This window comes from Fukomys damarensis, unplaced genomic scaffold (assembly GCF_012274545.1).
Source record: "Fukomys damarensis isolate Sample0158 unplaced genomic scaffold, DMR_v1.0_HiC HiC_scaffold_36, whole genome shotgun sequence".
NCBI classification, from domain to species: Eukaryota; Metazoa; Chordata; class Mammalia; order Rodentia; family Bathyergidae; genus Fukomys; species Fukomys damarensis.
In genome coordinates, this window is record NW_022900948.1 from 732133 (window position 1) to 750955 (window position 18823).

Consider the following 18823-nt stretch of genomic DNA (forward strand, 5'->3'; position numbering starts at 1 on the left):
TTTTTTTTTTTTTTTTTTTTTTTTTTTTTTACTGACTTGATTTTTAGATTAAAAGAAACTGCTTTTGTCTTGGAAGCCTGGGGCTGCCACAGAGCCCCTCAGCAGAAGAGGTAGAGGTGTCCATAAGATGCTGTGATTGCGCTGTTTGACAGCCTGGCTTCTGAATGTGCCCGTGTAACTTCTCAGTTTATGTTGCTAGAAACTAGACACTCATTTCAGACCTAGCAACTGTATTTTTCAAATTTGCATTCAAATCAACTTCTACTTTGAGGCCTGTAGGTACCACTGTGACTGAGGGGGCAAGCTGATGACTAATAGGATGAAATAGTACAAAGTGACATCTCCTCAGAAAGCCCTAGCCCAAAGGAGGCCTGTCTTCAGGGTCCAGAACATAGTTGGTATTAATATAACTGGAAATAAGACCCTCCTCTTTGTCCAGGACAGGTGGCCTGTCCCCAAGCCCAGGCCCGTCCCATACAGCCCTTGCAAACATCGTGGTTCCTCTGATCCGCCTAGGAAGGTGTCTGTGTCTGGCTATCCCAACCACACCTTCCTTTCGAGCTCAGTTCTTAAAATGAACATCCTGTCTTCCTAGTCTATCCTGGCCCACTGCTTAGGCTCAGGCTTTTGTAGCCCCCTTGGTTTTCAGAGCCTCTCCGTGCATTACCTCAAATTTTCACTTGGCTGTTTGAGGTCTGGTTGGACGAGCAGACTGTTTCATTTCAGAATCCTTTGTGTCACGACAGTGGTCCCCTAAACTTTCTGCCTTTCACTCTTTTGAACCTGCCAGATGCCCTGATAAGGGTGAATGTGATTAATGGCTATCAGAATCCCCTGGGGTATTTGGTACAAATAGCCCTCGTGAGATGGCACCTTCACAGCCTCCACCCCCAACTCTGACAAACTGCAGAGTTGGTAAGTTTGGGCCAGCAGAGAGTTCAGTGAATATGTGTTGATGGCTATACTGATTGATCAAATCTAGACTCTGTCCTAAGGGTGTCTTCAGATTCCAAGTTTCCTACTGTGGTTTAACAGTTCAAATGGTAATTTCTTAATTGTTTATGCTTGTGTTTTAAAATCATTGAGTTATATCCAGTTTTCATTGCCTGCAGCCCTCTGATGCCTTAATTTTGGGGAAGATAAAAAATGTTGATTGCGTCCTCCTGGCAAGGTACGGTATTTCAGACTTCTTGAAGATGGCTACTCACGGAGAATTTAAATTTAACTGAAATTCTAGAAAGAGAAATGATTCGGGAGTATATGGTTATGTGTCATGGACTCAGAACATCTTAGTTGCCTTTATTTACCATTGCGTAGCTTTGGAGTAAGGTATACTGATTTAGGAGATCAGTGATCTCTTGACTTCCCACCACCCGCTTAGAGTGGAAAAGCAGCTCAGTTAACTAAAATGGAAGCTCCGCAAGAAGAAACGATTTCCTTTGCTTATTTTTTCTTATAATTATCAAGGTAAAAGAAAAACAGTACTTCATTCCTGACCCATTGCGCAGTAATAGTTGTATGTTTGTGAGGAGTGGGCATAGGGACCCTGAACTAGGTTACCTGCACTATTTATACCCTTGTCTGCTCTATAAGGTTAGTAACGGCCCCTGTTGTAGAGAAGGTGACATCATTTTATCACATAGCTAGAAATTAGTCAAACTACATGTATTCATTTTCTACTCAGGGTTGCGTACTACCACAAATTTAGCTGCTTAAAATAGCAGACATTATGTCCTGGGTCAGGAATCTGGTGCGATTTGCCAGTTCTTCTGCCTGGGTCTCATAGGTCACGCAGTGTATTCAGCGCTCTGTTCTCATCTGGAGCTCCAGGTGATTGTTCAAACTCCTGGGGTTGTCTGCTGAATTCAGTCTCTGGGAGTTGTAGGGCTGAAACCTGCAGTTCGGAGCGGCCATGTGGCCAGGCTACATACAGTACCTCAAGCATTGCAGCTACTGCAAAGCCGCCAGGAGGGCCTCTGGGGCAGGCCATTGAAGTGGCACCTGGTCACTGGAGCGACCTCCAGCAGCTTTGCTGTATTCTAACGGGTGGAAATGAGTCCTGGGCCCTTACACTCTTCGCAGAGCATGAAAAGGGGGCCTCACAAAGGCCTGTCTGGCATTTTTGAAATGGAGGCAGTCTTTGGAATCCATGAAAACTGAATTTTGGTTTTAGTTGATCACCCACAGTAGATTTGAGGACACCTCTTTTATTGGTCCATGATCACTGCTAGAGAACTGCTTAATTTTTCTAAGCTGTAGCAGGAAGAAGTAAATGGTAGTGCGATTTGAGGCTGAGGGTTTCATACTTCCAAACTGGACTGCTGTAAAATGTTTGATCCTCTGGTGCTCTGGGTTCTGAACTCCTTTTAATTTGTTAATTTATTTTGAAAAATCTAATCAGAGTTTTGGAGACTAGCTTCAGAAAAATGCATATATACTTTCTAACTATAACTGGTCTCCACTTTCTGAGGGGTTACCCATGAACCCAGGAGAGAAACCCCACATACTGTGTGTGTCTGCAATTATTTTGATGCTCGGAAGACTCCTGTGGCTGGTGATGAGAAGAGGGATGACAAGGGATACACAGTAACAAACCCTATGGCCCATTTATTTCATTATCTGCTTTGCAGATTTAAACTAGTTTAAGAGCTGAATGATTTTGGTAGCAGGACTAGTAAATGGCAGAGATTTGACTCCCAGTTTCTCTTGAAAACTCAGACTTTATTTTCAACGTTTGAATATTTCTAGATTTCTAACTACGTCTAAATATGCATGTGATAATATGAACCATGTATATGGGTATTCAAATATATATGCACATCACAAAAAAATAAATAAAATATGTAAGGCAAAATAAAAAGTGGCCAAACTTTTAATCATCTTTAAAGCCAAGTTTTGTATGCTATCACTTGTTTAAGAGCATAATTCTAAATGATCACAGCTAATAGGAAACTTGGCTCTTGACAGTACCTTTCTGTGGTGGAACATTGCATGTGTTTAGTTTTTAAGGAGCCTGGAATAATCTTAGGCCTCTTTATGAAATATTGCTTATAAGTATGTCTTATAACACATGAGTTTTTTAGAAATTGAGTTCTCTTAACTAGCTGTTTCCTGGAGCTCTTTTCGGTGGTTTTTGCAGGTGTGTGTTGGTGTGTGTGTGTACATGCACTTGGGTCTTTCAAGTACTCTCAGAATCGTAGCCACACACATTTGTTTGTCCAACAAATTGAACAGCTTACATGGCAGGTATCCCCTTTCAGTACCAGTGAGGAACACAGAGACATTGTCCACAGAGCTAATTCTGGCTGGAAAGGTGGACCCTAAAAGAAAACACATAGTTTGAGATACTGTGAGGATCTAAAAGGAAAAAATAAGTTCAGGGGATAGTGACGTGAGGCAGAAGCAGTGGTCGTAGGAGGTACTTCTTGGAGGGGAGATCAGAGGCCTGAGCACGGATGAGCAACAAGAAGGCCAGTGAGGCCAGAGTGAGGAAGGATAAAGCTATGACCTGAGGTTGCACTGGTGGCAAAGGCCCGGAAGACGTTGGGTCTCTCATGAGGTGCTGGGTTTTTATTTTAAGTGTGGTAGGAAATCACTGGTGGATAAACTGATTTGCTCGAGCTACTATTACAGTATCACAGACTGGCTGTCTTTCAGAACAGAGATTTATTTTGTCACAGTTCTGGAAGCTAGAACTGTTTAACCAGGGTGTTTGGCAGAGTAGGTTCCTTCTGAGGATGGGAGAAAATCTGTTCCAGGCCTCCCTCCTTGGCTTAGAGATGGTTTTCCTTTCTCTGTCTCCCCGCCCCCTAACCTCTGTAGTGTCTGTCTAAATCCCTGCTTCTCATGAAGACACCAGTGTTAGGAAGTTAGGGCCCATTCTATTAATTACCTCTGTAAAGATCCTGTGCCACCCCAGGCACATTTTGAAGTACAGATGTTGGTTAGGTCTTTAACATAGGAATTTTGGAAGGACACGGTTGAGACCTGAGCCGTTATCGATTCATGGACAAAAGGAGTGTTAAGGTCATTGCTAAATGACTGGTCATACCAGGTGCCTCATCGGGGCACTGTTTGTGCCCCCAAGATAGACAGTACATATTCCCAGAATGTGAATTCTAAGTAAGTTACTGCACACTTGATAGGAAAGTAAGCATATGAAATTTAAAGTTGGCCTGCTCTTAAGATGAAACGGATTGCCTGAATTCTTCTCATTGTTTCTATGCCAGTAGAAGTACCGTGGTGGAAAAAGCCAGAAAACATCACTGTAAATTCGTTTTCTAACAGTATTAAAATGCCTATTGTTCATCTACCATTTAATTCTCCTTCTCTTAGACATGGGAGGCAGCACACCATCATGCCTTCAAAAATCAACTACCAGGCAAACATCTGGGCTTTAAAGGAAGAGGGCTGTACACACATCATAGTGACCACCGCCTGTGGCTCCTTGAGGGAGGAGATTCAGCCCGGGGATATCGTCATTATCGATCAGTTCATTGACAGGTGAGCAAGTGTCTGAAATGCTTTAGGCTTCTGTAGCTGATCATCTGAGCTTGGGTGAATGATGTACAGGAACTGCGGGGAGAAGAGGCAGGAAGGGCACAGACCTGCTTTCAGTTTTTATTTTTTTCTCATTTTGAATAATAATAATTGTATAGGTTGATGAAGTACAGTTGGTATTGTTTTACGTATACATTGTACAGTGATTAAGGTGACTAGTCATCTAATGTCTTGCATACTTAACAATTTTGGTGGTGAGTACATTTGTTTTTACTTTCTTAGCAATTTTGAAATACATACTGTATTGTTATTAATTATAATCACTATGCCATACAACACATCTCAAAAACTGTTTTCTCCTGCTTAACTTAAATTTAGTGTCCTTTAATCAACATCTTCCCAACCTCTGCTCAACACTATTTTATTTTCTACTCCTATGAGTGTGACATTTTTAGATGCCAAACATATGTGAGATCATGCATTTTTGTCTTCCTCTGTCTGGTTTTATTTCACTTACTCCAAGTTCATTTGTTTCATCGCATCGCATATTACAGTTTTTTCTGTGTCTAACATGTTAGTGGGGTTGCAGTTCATACGTGTTACTGCTGGGCAGCTCGAACTACTGGTGATACATGCGTGACTGCAGCACTTCTACCACCAGAGATACAGGCCAGCTGATGGGACAGTCACGCGTGTACCACCAGTAGTCCAAGCTGGTGGGAGAACATTAATAGTATCCCCTTGTGTATTTGTGCCACGTTTTCTTTATCCAGTCGTCTGTTGGGGGTCGCATAGACGATTGCACATTCTGGCTGTTATGAATAAATGCTGCTATAAACATCGGCATGCTGGGTCTCTTCGGCATAGTGACTTCATTTCCTTTGGATAGATACCCAGAAGGCAGGTTCCTGGATCATATGGTGGTTTCTATTTTTAGTTTTTTTTAGGAACATCTGTATAGTTTTCCATAATTACTGTACTGATTTCCATCCCCACCTTTTCTCCATATTCTTGACAATATGTTCTGTCATTTTGGTAATTCCCATCCTAAAACACGTGAGATGATATCTCAATTTTAATTTGCATTTCCGTGACGATTAGTGATGGTTAACATTTTTTACATGCCTATTGACCAGTTGTATATCTTCTTTTGAGGAATATCTATCTTCAGTGTCTTTGCCCATTTTTCAATCAGGTTTTCTTGCTCTTGAGTTGGGTATGATATAATGCCCTTATGTATTTTGGGTGTTAGCCTGTTATGAAATATATGACTTACAGGTACTTTCCTTCCAGTCTGTATGCTGTCTTTTCACAGTATGAGATTTTTAAATGTACATAATTTTTTAAAGAGCACAAAGTAGTATTTCTTTAGATATCTAGGCAATGTTCTCCTTTTCCTTTTTGTCTCATGAAAAAACATGATTTTTTAAAGACACAGAGATGGTCTACAAATGCATTTAATAAGCCTGTGGTCTGGTGATCTGTGTCTTCTTTTTTCCTTTTTGTCCCATATTCGAGGGGGGGGGTTTGTTGTTATTATTGTTGTTGTTGTTTGATTTTTGGTTTTTTTGTACTGGGGATCGAACTCGGGACCTTGCGCTTGCTTGCAAGGCAGGCAGTGGAACCACTGAGCTAAATTCCTAGCCCTAAGAATTCTTTTCCCCATATTCTGGATTTTACTGATGTTAGTGCTAGATAGTGTCTTCTCCCGTTCTTTGTGTTGGCTGTAAATTGGAAGCATTCTCGACTGTTTCCTGATGGAATGAAACAATTTGGTTGAGTTATCTGAAAATGCCCATTGTGTGAATATAATTCAGTATCAGCAGTTTCAAGCAGTTCAGCCTAATAAATAATGTCTAAAATCAGTATATGCCACCCACCCTGCCTTTTTTCCTTATTTATTTGTTCCTGACACTTTATTTATTATCTATCTTTCCATCCTGGAATATGTCATTCAGGGCAAAGACCCTATCTGTTACATTTATAATTTCTCCTCAACACCCACAAGAGTGCAAATCCACGCTGCTCAGAATTTTTGGAATGTGTGAAGGGAAGGTGCATTGGTTAGAGTTCTCTAAAGGAACAGTCAATAAGAAAAAGAAAATATAAATATATATACATACTGTGTGTGTGTGTGTGTGTGTGTGTATATAAAATTATAAAATGGGATTATTAGCTTACAGGAGAGTCCACAGTGGCTCAGTGGCTGTGTGCTGGAGACCCATAGAATCCACTAGCTACTCAGTTCAAGAATCTGGAATCTGCTAAATAAGACTCAGAAGGGGGCAGCGTCAACCTGAGACTGAAGATCTAGAAGCTCCCTGGAGAGTCATCATTGAAAGGTTGAAGAAACTGGAGGCCAGTGTATACAGGGGATGGCCATATAGCAAAAGAGACACCTGCTGAAGAAACGTGAAGCTTTTCAAATGTAGGTCAACCGCCCCCTTCTTCCCCTTTCATTCTGTCCAGGCTGTCAGCCTATTGGATAGTGCCACTCACAGGGTGGGTCTTCGCCCTTCAGTTTGCAGCCCTATATGCCAGTCATTCTAGAAACACCCACAGACACACCCAGGGGTGTGCTATATTAATCTACTAAGTGTCCAGTCAAGTTGACAATCAGAATTAACAGTTACAGAGGGTTAGGCCAGAATTTGTGTTTAGGCAATATCTTGATCAAAATCTCTAAGGCCGTGGAAGTCTAGGTGTTTGGTAATAATGACTCAATATTTAATAAATCGGAACACAGAGCTCTGTAGTATTGTAGATGATACTGAACAGTAAAAGGCTGAATTTGGCACTAAGCCTGGGAAAAATTTGTTACTTAGGTGATGTAACTGTACACTGAAATATTTTCCAGATCTTTGTCACATGGCGGTATTTCGTACAGTGACGCTTTTAAAGAAGGCTGGTGGGCCAGAAATACAGAAACTAGGAAGAGAACAAGTGTTAACCATCGGGACAGTTTTCATTCTCTCTTGGTACTTAGCTATATAACCTTAAGATCTCCTGAGATGGGTGTGTGTGTGTGTGTCTTGTTGGTTTGGGATTTGAGGTTTTTTTAGGGAGGTGGAGAATTTTTTGTTTGTACATCTGTTTTCGGTTTTGTTTTTATTACTGTTATTTTGAGATGGGGCCTCACAAAGTTGTCCAGGCTAACTTAAAACTCACTGTGTAGTTCAGGTTGGCCTTCAACTTGGAATCCTCCTGCCTCAGCCTGCTGATTGCTGGAATTACAGACATGTACCACCATACCTGGCTCTGGTATATATTTCTGTTTTATGAGCCTTGTGGAAAACCTGCCTTATGAATGCCTACGTGGAAGTTCAAAGTCTCTAACAAGGGCCTTCGGTGGAATTTAGCACCTCCTCAGTAACTGGGTGCCATTGAGAGTGGACAAGTTGGCTGGAGGGGTCCAGTGCTTGATATCAGGGAATATAATTTACCGTGAAATCTCAGCATTTATATTGATTGTATATTACAGTGATTAAAAGTCTGGATATTTTAGGTTAGCTAAGACTGTAAAGATAACTTTACCTGTTTCTGTTTTTCTTTTTTAATGTGGCCAATGGAAATTACACAATATTTGGTTCACATCTTTCTGCTGTTGACCAGCATCTTCTAAACATGATAGTACCCTGGTTGGATGTGTTTGTGTTTGAGTCAGATACTTGATCTGTTAACTTTGTTTTGCTGAGCTGTCCTCAGCCTGAGATTCCCAGAGTCATACCTACAGTGTCACCTTGTGTGACAGAACTGTGATATTCTGTGCAGCCACTCAGTGATTTTTTAGATCTGTGGGTTGGGGCACAGGAGCACTTGGTCAGAAGCTTTCATCTTGGCTCTGTTTACTTTGGGCAGATCATTCACCTACCTAGATATCAGTCCCTCCCTCAAAATGAAGGGTTAGACTGCACCATCTCTCAAAATCCTGTGCTCTGTGCTGCCTGGGGGCTGATCTAGAAACTCACACGTCGGCCTATTGGCATGACTTGACTGGCACATTATCTCAGAAAATCCTTTCCATCCTAAAATATCTTAAAAGGATGGGAGATTGTTTTAATCTTTAAAAAATCATTATAATCATTCTATCATAAGTTTTTAACAGAAGAAAGAGAATAGAGTAGGAAGACTTGATTTTATAAATGGTATGTGCTTTTATAAAGCACACCACTTTCCTCCCAGTACCAGCACTGGGGAACCATACCGTGCATACCTTAGAGATCATTAGGATTTAAAAGTGACAGATCGCTCTGATTTTGAAGTTTTTTAAGAAACATTAGATTTGCACTGTGATGGCAGTACATACTCAAGGAGTAGTGCGAAAAGGCTGGGTGCTCTTATAAGAAAGTGGAGTCATTCTTTTATGAAAATTGTCTCTCGTGCTGTATTCTAGCCAGTCAAAAGTGAGCAGTGTGGGCATGAGCAAAGGAAGGAAAACGGCATCACACCAGATGGGGGCAGTGGGTCCAAGTATGTTTGGGCACATGCAGTGAGTCCTTGGGTTTTTCTCAGGCATCAAGGAAATGCCGTTGGTACTTAAAGGGCAAAATAGTCATCTTTCATTTGTGATTAGGGCAGCTGTGGAAAGCAAACTGTCTTGGTCTAAAACTTAAATACCAAAAGAATGAAATTTTTTATTTTCCTTTTTTTGTTGTACATGACGGATTTCCTGACTTTCTCCTTGTCCTAGGCCCCAGGCTCGATGTGAGACATTCTTCAAAAATTAAAAATTAAAAATCTGCAGGACATTTGTCTGTAGTAGGTTTTCTCAATGTCTTAGGCTCTGACTTTGGTGACTTATGCCTCCTGCTCTCCTGGGTTTGAAGAATCTATTTCTTCTACCTGTAGAAGGTCCATTTTCTCAGAGCCCCCCAGAACCTCATGTGGTCATAGATGGTTTTTTCAGAGGTGTCTAAATCTAGGGTGTGTGGTGCTAGGATTAAAGTCCTGTGATCACTAAACAAATACAGTGATTAGTTTGACACCTCCCTAATCCTGGTATTCTGGATAAGATAAAAGGGCAGAAAGATGCTTTTAAGGTTCCCTTGTTGCTTTTGCTGTCTTGCGGTTGCCATGAACTGTTTCTACTCTGTGAATCCCCTCTGCCATGCCACCCTGCCTTGGAGCCAGCTGATTATAGACCGAAACCTCTACAAAGTGTGAGCTAAATATTGTGTATTTTGTCTTAGCAAAGAGAAAAGTAACTAACACAGATTTTGATACCAGGAGTGGAGCCATTGCTGTGACATTACCTATGTGGCTCAAGAGCCTTTGGAAACTGTCTTGTGGGAAGAGGGGGAGTTAGGAAACATTCGAAGACGCCAGCTGAAACCGTAGAGCTGGAACACCTGAGGCTGTACTGTATGGGAGATTCTGGTCAGAGCTCAGAAGACCAAAGAACGGGTAAAGATGCGGCCAGGAGGTTTCTTCTGGGAAGACGGGCTGCATTGGCTGCCGGACTCCAGTTGGGATTCTTAGTTCCTTCCTTAGGCTTTACATGTGCTTTTTTTTTTCCAGCATCTTCTCTTCCGTGTCTTTGCCTCTCACTGTCCAAACTGCCTTGAGTTTTTTGCTAATTGATTCCACAGTTACTTCCTCTCCAGGTGAAAACAGTAGTTTCTCCAAAGGGCTTTGAAAAGACAGTGTCTTCTCTGAGTGCAGAAGTTGTAACTTTCTCCTTTCAGTGCAGCGGGATCAATGATGGGCATTTCCTGAAGCCCAACGCTTGTCATCCCTTCTGTCTGCCTGTGGCTTGGCAAGGGCCCTAGGTAAGCCTGATCAGATTCCGGGGTGCGACTTAGAAATTTAGAAGCATGACTGAATTTGTATGGCCTTTGTTTTTGCTTATCAGTCTTACAGCTAAAGGTGGTTCATGAGCATCCCTCCTTCAAAGCGTTACATTAAGTATCACATAGGAAAGATTTCTACTGAGGGTTTTTTGTTGTTGTTGTTGTTGTTTTTGCGTTAGAGCAAAGCATAAGTATTTCACTGCTAGCTGCCTTCATCAAAGTGTGAGCCGTTTGGTCTCTTCCTGTGTTTCTTGTGACACGTGGCCCTGCATTTTCCACCCAGCGATTGTTAGATACTGCTGCAGAGTCTTTGTCCGTGTAAACTTGGTGATATGGCCTGTTTTCACCACAGAGTACTGTCGCTGCCAGGATATGGTCAACGACTGAAAGCAGTTTCTATCTGTGACCTTTCTCCTTTGTGCCATCGGTCTTCATTATTGCAGAAATTCAGTTCACTGTGTTTAGTATGCAGGTCTAAAAAGAAACCACTAGACCCGTAAATTGCTTGAAAAGATGTTTACATTATATTAAGCTGAAGGAAAAAGAAAAATCAGTATAGTAGGACCCGCTTCAGTCACTTTCGAAAACATCTCAAGGTGAAACTCACAAACATACCAGTAAAAGAGGAAGATAGGATTTCTTACTTTTTAATAGTTGCCTTTATCAATGATGTTTTGCAGATTTTTTTTTTCACTGAGAAAAATACAACCAAAGAATGACAATGAAAGAAAGCAGTGTGCAGTTTCCAGTGCCATGTGCTTTCTGTAAAGTATGGTTAACACGCTCATCCATTGTGCCTGCTTAGGTTCTTCTTAAAGAATGCAGTGGACGCAGCGCCACCGGGCAAGTGAGGACATCCAAATTCTTTCCCGACTCTGCCCCAAAATTCCTCTGTCATTTAGTATCCTTACATCCTAAATAGGGCTGTTGGATTGACTCCTTAGAATTCTGGAGTCTTCCCTCTGAAGATTATTTTTTGTAACTTACTCTTTGGCTAGCAGAATCAGAAGGGGCTTGAGTGTACTTTTGTGATGCCTCCTGACTCATCAGGAAAGTCCCAGTGGTAAGCACAGTGCTGAAGGGTCAATTATGTCTGTTTATTTTCCCTCCCTGAGACCCAGCCCTGCCTTGGGTTTCCCCCATGATGTCATCATCTAAAACCGTGGCCCCAGGTGGGGGAATGCTCTGATATCTCTTTCCTCCCAGGCACAGGTCAGTTCTGATGATTAGTCCTGGAGATGTATGGTAAAGAATTACAGGACCCCAGGATTTTAAAAAAAAATTACAGGAGGTGACTTTGCTCTTTCTTCCATTTCTGTCATAAGCTGTTAACCCTTCCTGTTCTCATAGCTGCCTGCCTATCTTCCTTACTCTTAGTGAAAATGGCTCCATCAACTAAATATAGAAGATAAGCACTGTTAGGCATACCCTTACCATTCTCTTTCATATTCCCTTTCTCCTGTCCCTGCATCTGTGTTCTCATCTTGCTAAGAAGGATCAACTACTTCCCTGTGTGAGGTCCACCCTTGGTTCTTCTCTGGAACCTAGTTGTGTTAACCACTTTCAAATGTCTTGTTAAGCTTTGAGGTTCTGCTGGGTGCCCCAATCAGTTAATTCCATTTATTGCATGCAGCGATCGTTACCCTACTTTATAGTTGAAGGAATTTAGGCCCAGACATTGCTAGGAAGTAGGCCATGTGGGAGTTGAACTCACGTTCTTCTCTAAAGCCTATTCCCTCAGCTGCCCCTCATCTGCATGCTTTTAGTTTTGCTCTCTCTGTGAGATCCACCCCGCTGCTTAATTCAAGATGAGATCTTCACCCTCAGATACCTCATATTTTGTAACTCGGCATCAAATTATCTCCCTTGGTGGTCTTCCTGGCCCTTCCTTTTTCTCTCTCACACCCTGCTTCCCCACTTGGGACATTAACTCTGGAGGCACAGTACTCACCAGGGCCTTTATTGGGAGCCTCTGTCGCTATTGTATCCAATTTCCAGGTCATGCCATCTGGTTTCCTGTGAGTGCTTGAGCCCACTTTCTCTTTTCTGTCTCTGTAGCCTTCCTCTGTGTCAGTTACCTACCTAATGTCCCTCCTCCTCTCAGCTTCACCATCCTCAAAAATGGTTTCCATGCTTCTCCCAGGAACTGTAATACAAACCCAGAGACAGTCACAAGAGCGCTGGGAACCGCCCATCTGCTGGCTGGGATTTGGTTCTCACAGCTCTGATGGAACAGGGATCAGTTAGTTCTAAGCCACTTAAGATTGATGAGTTGATAGCATTGCCCAGGGAGAAACAATGCCTTCACAAGCTGTTTACACAGATCTTACCCTTCCTGAAGTTTGATGTAATTTCTTCATAGTTTCTTTTGTCTTTGTTGTTGAAGATCTTTGACAAATGCTTTAAAATTTCTTGTCACCTTTGTAGAAATGCCTTCTTCCATAACTTACATCCCAGAATTCCTTCTCTTTCCTTTCAAGCAGTGCAATATTAATGTTTATTATTGGATCACCTGAGGGTGAGATCAGTTTTATCTCTAGATAACTTCAAAATGAAAGAAAATAGTAAGTTCTTAGCCTATATCAGATGTTGTTAGACCCTGTAAATACATAACTATTGTGGTTGGAAATGGTTGAGACCCATTTAAAAGGTAATCTGACCCATTAGTAAAGTTTAAATGTCCCAAGTCTTTCCAATTAGCCTTCCCCTTTTGCAGTTTACAATTCTAAGAATAAAGGCACCAAATGGTGCTTTTTTCTAGATTTGTATGCCAGATGTTTGCATATTTTTCCCCAACTGAGCAGTGTAAGACAGTGGTTAAAACCACAGGATTTGATAAAGCTACACATATTGACCAGGGCCGGGTCAGTGCTTATGAAGTTGCTCAGCAGCATCAGGAAATGTTTTTATGGCTCTGACCTTGTTGCTGACTGCTCGTTGTCACCGCATCCCTCCACATAATGTAAGATCCCATTTTATAGCTGAAAAAACTGAGGCCCTAAGATATTATTATCACTGCTCATGTCAGAGTTAGAATGTTTTGCATATATTTCTGCTGAGCCTACTTTTTAGCAGTTCTTCATGAAATACAATGGAAAATAAACAGGTAAAACTCTTGTTTATTGTATCATCGTTCAGTATAAACATCTTTTTTTTTCTTTTGGCACCATAAACGATTGGGGACACTCCTGAGACTGGAGCAGTGGGAAGATTGTAATGATGTTCCAAATTTGTAACTTCTCCAGTCCTTCTGGCTAATAGAACGCACCCACTCTACTTTTGTTTTGTTTTGTTTTGTTTGTACTGGGAATTGAACTCAGGACCTTGCACTCCCCAGCCCTTCACTTCTTAATCTATTACTGTCCTGTCAGAATTCCCACTATCTCATTTCTGCCTATGCAAACAATATTGTTTGACTCATCTTTACAATGCCACTGGTAGAATCACTTCCCTGAAACTCATTTCCTTAATTTTGCTTTGGCAGTAAATTAATTTCCTCTTGATTGAGGAAACAGCTTTTCAGTAGTGTTTCTCAGATGTTTTTCTCCTGCTTTATGTGTGAAAGTGTTTAATGTGCTCTCCTTGACTGTCTTGAACTCATTTTTCTTGTCAATATACAGCATAATGTTACATCTTTCACTCTTGCATGGGCAGTGTTTTTATTTGTACATTAACTTTTCTTAATACATATCCCTGCTTGGCAACCTCAAGCAAACTTGGGGGATATCCTTGACTTGAGGCCTATCAAAATGTCACACTCTGAGAATGCCAGAGAGTCAGTTTAGCAGAGGATTTTTCATGAACAGTAGCACTAGTGTCGAGCACTTACATTGTGTTATCTCATTAGGTTCTCATGTAGACCACGAGGTAAGTGGCTTTATTCCCATTTTAAATATGAGAAAGCTAATATAGAAAAGAAAGATTACAGTGACATTCCCATAAACACATAGTTGTTGAATGATAAGGCCAGCCTGATCAGTCAGTCCCTGGAATCTGTGTTTTGCAGTGGGATCCTAAACTAATGTAGAGGTAGAAATTAGTCTCCTAATTGTTAGAAGGGTTTACTGGTTGAAGCGAATAGAGGCAGAGCTTCGGCAACAGCACTTTATGGCTATAGAAACCATAACTGGGTTAGTCTTGCCTCCAACTACAGAAGCACATATATCAGCACCCTGTTGATAACTGTAGCCAATTATCACAAACTCGGTGGCTTCAACAACACACAATTTATTATCCTGTAATCATGTTAACTTAGAAATCTAACATGGGTCTCACTGGGTTAGAAAGAAAAGAAAAAATGTTGACAAGGCCACATTTTTTTCTGGAGGCTTAGCAAAGATTGTTTCCTTGCCCCTTTCCCTTCACACTCCTTGGCTTATGTCCCCTATCTGTCTTCAGAGCCACCAGTGGCAGGATGGAATTCTCTCCTCCCATCTGTTGATGTGACTCCTCTGCGTCCCTCTTCCACATGTTAGGAATGTTGTGATGACCTCACTGCCATGTGGTTAATGCACAATAATCTATTTTAAGATTGGCTTCTTAGCAACCTTAAATAAATCTACTACCTTACTTCCCTTAGCCATGTAAGAGTCTGGTGATGAGCATGTGGACAGCTGCGACTGTTAATCATGTCATCTTGATTAGATTAAATGCCAAGGAAATCAGTAAAGCATGTTTTGGCATACATCTTTGTCTCCAGAGATGATTGCCATATTAGCCAGCAGGTTGAGTGGGGAAGACCCCTTCCCAGTTGTGGATAGCACCAACTTGCTCTTAAATGCAGTAAGACGGAAAGAAGGAAAATGCCCCATTTGAAGAGCACACCAATGGGTATGTCTTTTGCCACCGTCACCTGTGGACATCAGACTCCACTTTCTTTACCCTTCCAAGTCAGAGCCATCCCCATCCCACTCCTTGTGGCATTAGCCTCTATACCTCTACCTGTGGAAATTAATCCTGTTTTGCCTGTGAAACCAGGGAGAGTCATTACCTCCCTGATGTAGTTACCGAGCAAGACATTGCCCATTCTTCTCAGGACCCTCACCGCACATTTTCGCATCTAGGTCTATACCCCAATCTCAAATCTCAGAAGGCTTCTAAAGGGAAGTATTCAGTGAGACCCACAAGGAGATATGTGTGCTACACTTCCAGAGAACTTTTTTTTTTTAAGAATAAAGAATATTATTGAGGGAGAGATAGCTTCTGCCAGAGAAGGACAGGAGCAGGTAGATACCTGGAAAGTGGGATGCCCCCCCAGGGAACTTCTTGAGTTTTCTAATTCTTACAAATAGATCTGGGGAACAGGTAGAGGAGTCAAACTTGAGAGTGTAGGGTAAGGATGGAAGGAACATAAGCCAAGGTCAAGGTGAATTTCTTGGTATGAGCTCAGTGAGCAGAGATTTTTTTATTTAATGTCAGTTCATGGAGTTAAAAAAAAGATGCTAATAGTTTTATTTGTTGGTTGATTAAAATATGGGCCTGAAGGTGGCCAACTGTCAATGAGCTGGAGATTACTGATGTTCTTGGTTTACTGTTGATTAATTTCAAAGGTTCAGGAAAGTGGAAGTGCTGGAGGGGATTTTCCAGGAAAAACCTACTCCTCCACACTGGGACAGTCCAGAAAATATACCCTTTGGTACCACCAAAAGAAACATGTATTGGGGGGCCAGGGGTTAGCTTAGTGGAACTGCACCTGCCATGCAAGTGCAAGGTCCTGCATTCGATCTCTGGTACCTAAAAAAAAAAAGAAGAAAGAAATAAACTTTTATTGGGGGGGCAACATCCTTGAATAACTGTGTCATTTCTTTTCTTCGTATGTATGCCAGACCTTATGTTAGGGACCATAGTCACTAAGTTGGGAAACTTATAGGACGGATAAGATTGGGTCCTGGTTTGGCTGAGACCAAGTGGCAGCACTCACTGCCAAAGGCAGTATGGACATACATAACATAATGCCAGAGGCAAAGCAAAGATTGGAATGACCTGGCTCACATAGACTGTGCTATTCTCAAAAATGAAATAGATAGGAAACCTACTAAATTTTTACTGGATTTATATAAGCAAAAATAAACAAAAATTTACCTCAAATTACTGCAACAGAGAATCATGTTTCTTAATTCATTTCCAGACTTGAGCTAATTTACCGACCCAGAACTCTTTGCATGAAAGGGAGGCCAGATCTCCTTGAGGAAGGATCCTGTTGCCTTACTAAAAGGTTACACTGTTGGTCTTTCTCCCATTCTTTACCACACACTCACATTGCCTTTTACCAGATAACCATACATTGGGAGATAGGAAATGGTCAAAGATTGTGCAGACTGCTACAGCCTGGTTCTGACTTAATGCTGACCCTAAGAGACCTGTAACATCATTGTAGTCCTCCAGTGGGTGTAGGGACCAGTGGAAGTCAAGGTGATTAGTGGACTTAAAGCTCCATCTAAGAGTAGACTCAGTGCATCCCTGAATCTGTCCTCTAGTTACTTCCCTAGTTTCAGAATTCGTAATTGGGACACATATACTTAGTGCTTGGCAGAATCCCCACATTGGTTCTCTAACCTATAGGATTGGACCTATTACGGCTGTGAAAGTGATATGGAAGCCATTGGAGTTGGCTCTAGCTGAGAAAATACTAAGTCAAAAACAGTACAGAGGGATTTCAGGGGCTAATCCATGCCCTCATGAAGGACTTGAAAGATGCAAGAGCGATGATTCACACCACATCCCCATTTAACACTGCTATTTGACCTTTGCAGAAGACAGACCGATGGATTTTGGAGGATGATGGTAGATAGCGTAAGTGTAATCAAGTGGTGACTGCAATTATGCAGCTCTACCAGATTACTTTCCTTGCTTGAGGAGATTAATTCAGCTCCTGGTTCTTGATATGCAGCTTTTAATTTGGCAAATTCCTTTTTATCCATATAAATATATATCCTTAAGGTCAAACAGAAGACATTTGCTTTCAGTTGACAGAGGCCAACAATACATCTTCACTGTCCTGTCCTACCTCGGGGGTTATATCAGCTCACCGGTTCTGTGTCACAGCTTGGTTTGCAGGGATTTCTATGGCCTTTCTCTTCTACAAGGTGTCACACTAACCCATTGCACTGATAACTCTCAGTTAATTTCTTATCACTGAGACAAAATACCCAACATCTGTAACTTAAAGGAAGAGAAATTTATTCTGGTTCACATTTCAGTTCCTGTTTGGCTGCCTCCAAGGCAGAATTGGTATGGTGGGCGGGTCTGGCCATGGAAAGCTACTCATGTCGTGGCAATCAGGAAGCAGAAAGAGAAGCGAGAAACCTAGGAGGGAGACACAGTCTTATCCACTCCAGTTATCCACCTCCTAACAGCAGGTCAGCTATAATGCAACTATGTTTTTTTGTTTTGTTTTGTAACCAGGGATTAAACTTGGGACCTTGTAGTTGAGAGGCAGGCAGTGTATAGTGCAACTATGAACCCATTTACTTCCCAAAAGCCCCACCTCTGAATACATGAGGCTTTTGGAGGATACCCCAGATCTAAATCATATCAGTGCCATTTTGCTGGTTGGACCAAGTGAGCAAGAGATTGCAACCATTCTGGACTAGTTGGTAAAGCATTTGCATGTTTGAGAATGGGAAAGAAATCCAGCTAAAATTCACGGGCCCTCTAACTCTGAAATTTCTAACAGCCCAAAAGTGTGTATGCAGGCATATTCCTTCTAAGGCAAAGGATCAGTTGTTGTATTAGGCCCCTCCTACAACCATGAGAGAAGCACAATGTTTAGCAGAATTATTTGGTTTTAGAGGTAACACATTGCTCATTTGGGTGTGTTACTCTGGCCCAGTTACCAATGACTCAGAAAGATGCTAGTTCAGAGTAGGGCCCAGAACAAGGGAAGCCTCTTCAACAGGTCCATCTGCTTGGAGACTGCTCTGTCACTTGGGCCACATGATTGAGCAGATTCAATAGTATTTGAGGTGTCAATGGGAGATAGGGATATTGTTTGGTACCTCTGGTAGACCTCTGGGTTATCAAAGTAGGGGTAATTAGGGTTTTGGAGAAAGGCTATACCACGAAGTACATACACCTATTCTCCTTTTAAGAATTAACTCCTTGTCTGTCTGCTGCTAAGCCTTAGTGGAACCTAAAATCTTGACCATGAGATACCAGGTTAGGATGTGGCCTGGCTGCTCATCCTTACCTGGGTCAGACCCCAAGATGAACTGAGCAGTCATAAAGGCAGATGTGCACAACAACAATCTGTCATCAAATGAAAGTACTATATAAATGACTGAGTCCAAGCAAGTCGTGAAAGCACAAGTAAGTTGTATGAAGAGGTGGCACCAGATACTCATGTTCCTGTTCCTTCTATACTGCCTTCTGTACCCCAGCATGCACTACAGCCTCATAGAATGTACCCTATGATCCGTTGGCAGAGGAAGAGAAGACGAGAACCTCGTTTACAGATGATTATGCAAGTTATACAGACACCACCCAAAAGTGGCAAGCTGCAGTGGTGAAGGGAAATCTTCCTAGTAGACAGAACT

At 41.8% G+C, this 18823-nt stretch overlaps 1 protein-coding gene across 1 annotated transcript in view; it reads left to right on the top strand.

Annotated features, from left to right (window-relative positions):
- The window catches only part of Mtap (methylthioadenosine phosphorylase), a 38412-nt gene that overhangs the window by 3422 nt on the left and 16167 nt on the right, over nt 1-18823 (top strand). The window contains exons 3-4 of the mRNA XM_010637893.1: nt 1113-1171; nt 4336-4503. Of these exons, the coding sequence (XP_010636195.1) occupies nt 1113-1171; nt 4336-4503 (227 nt within the window). The remainder of the gene's footprint in view (nt 1-1112; nt 1172-4335; nt 4504-18823) is intronic.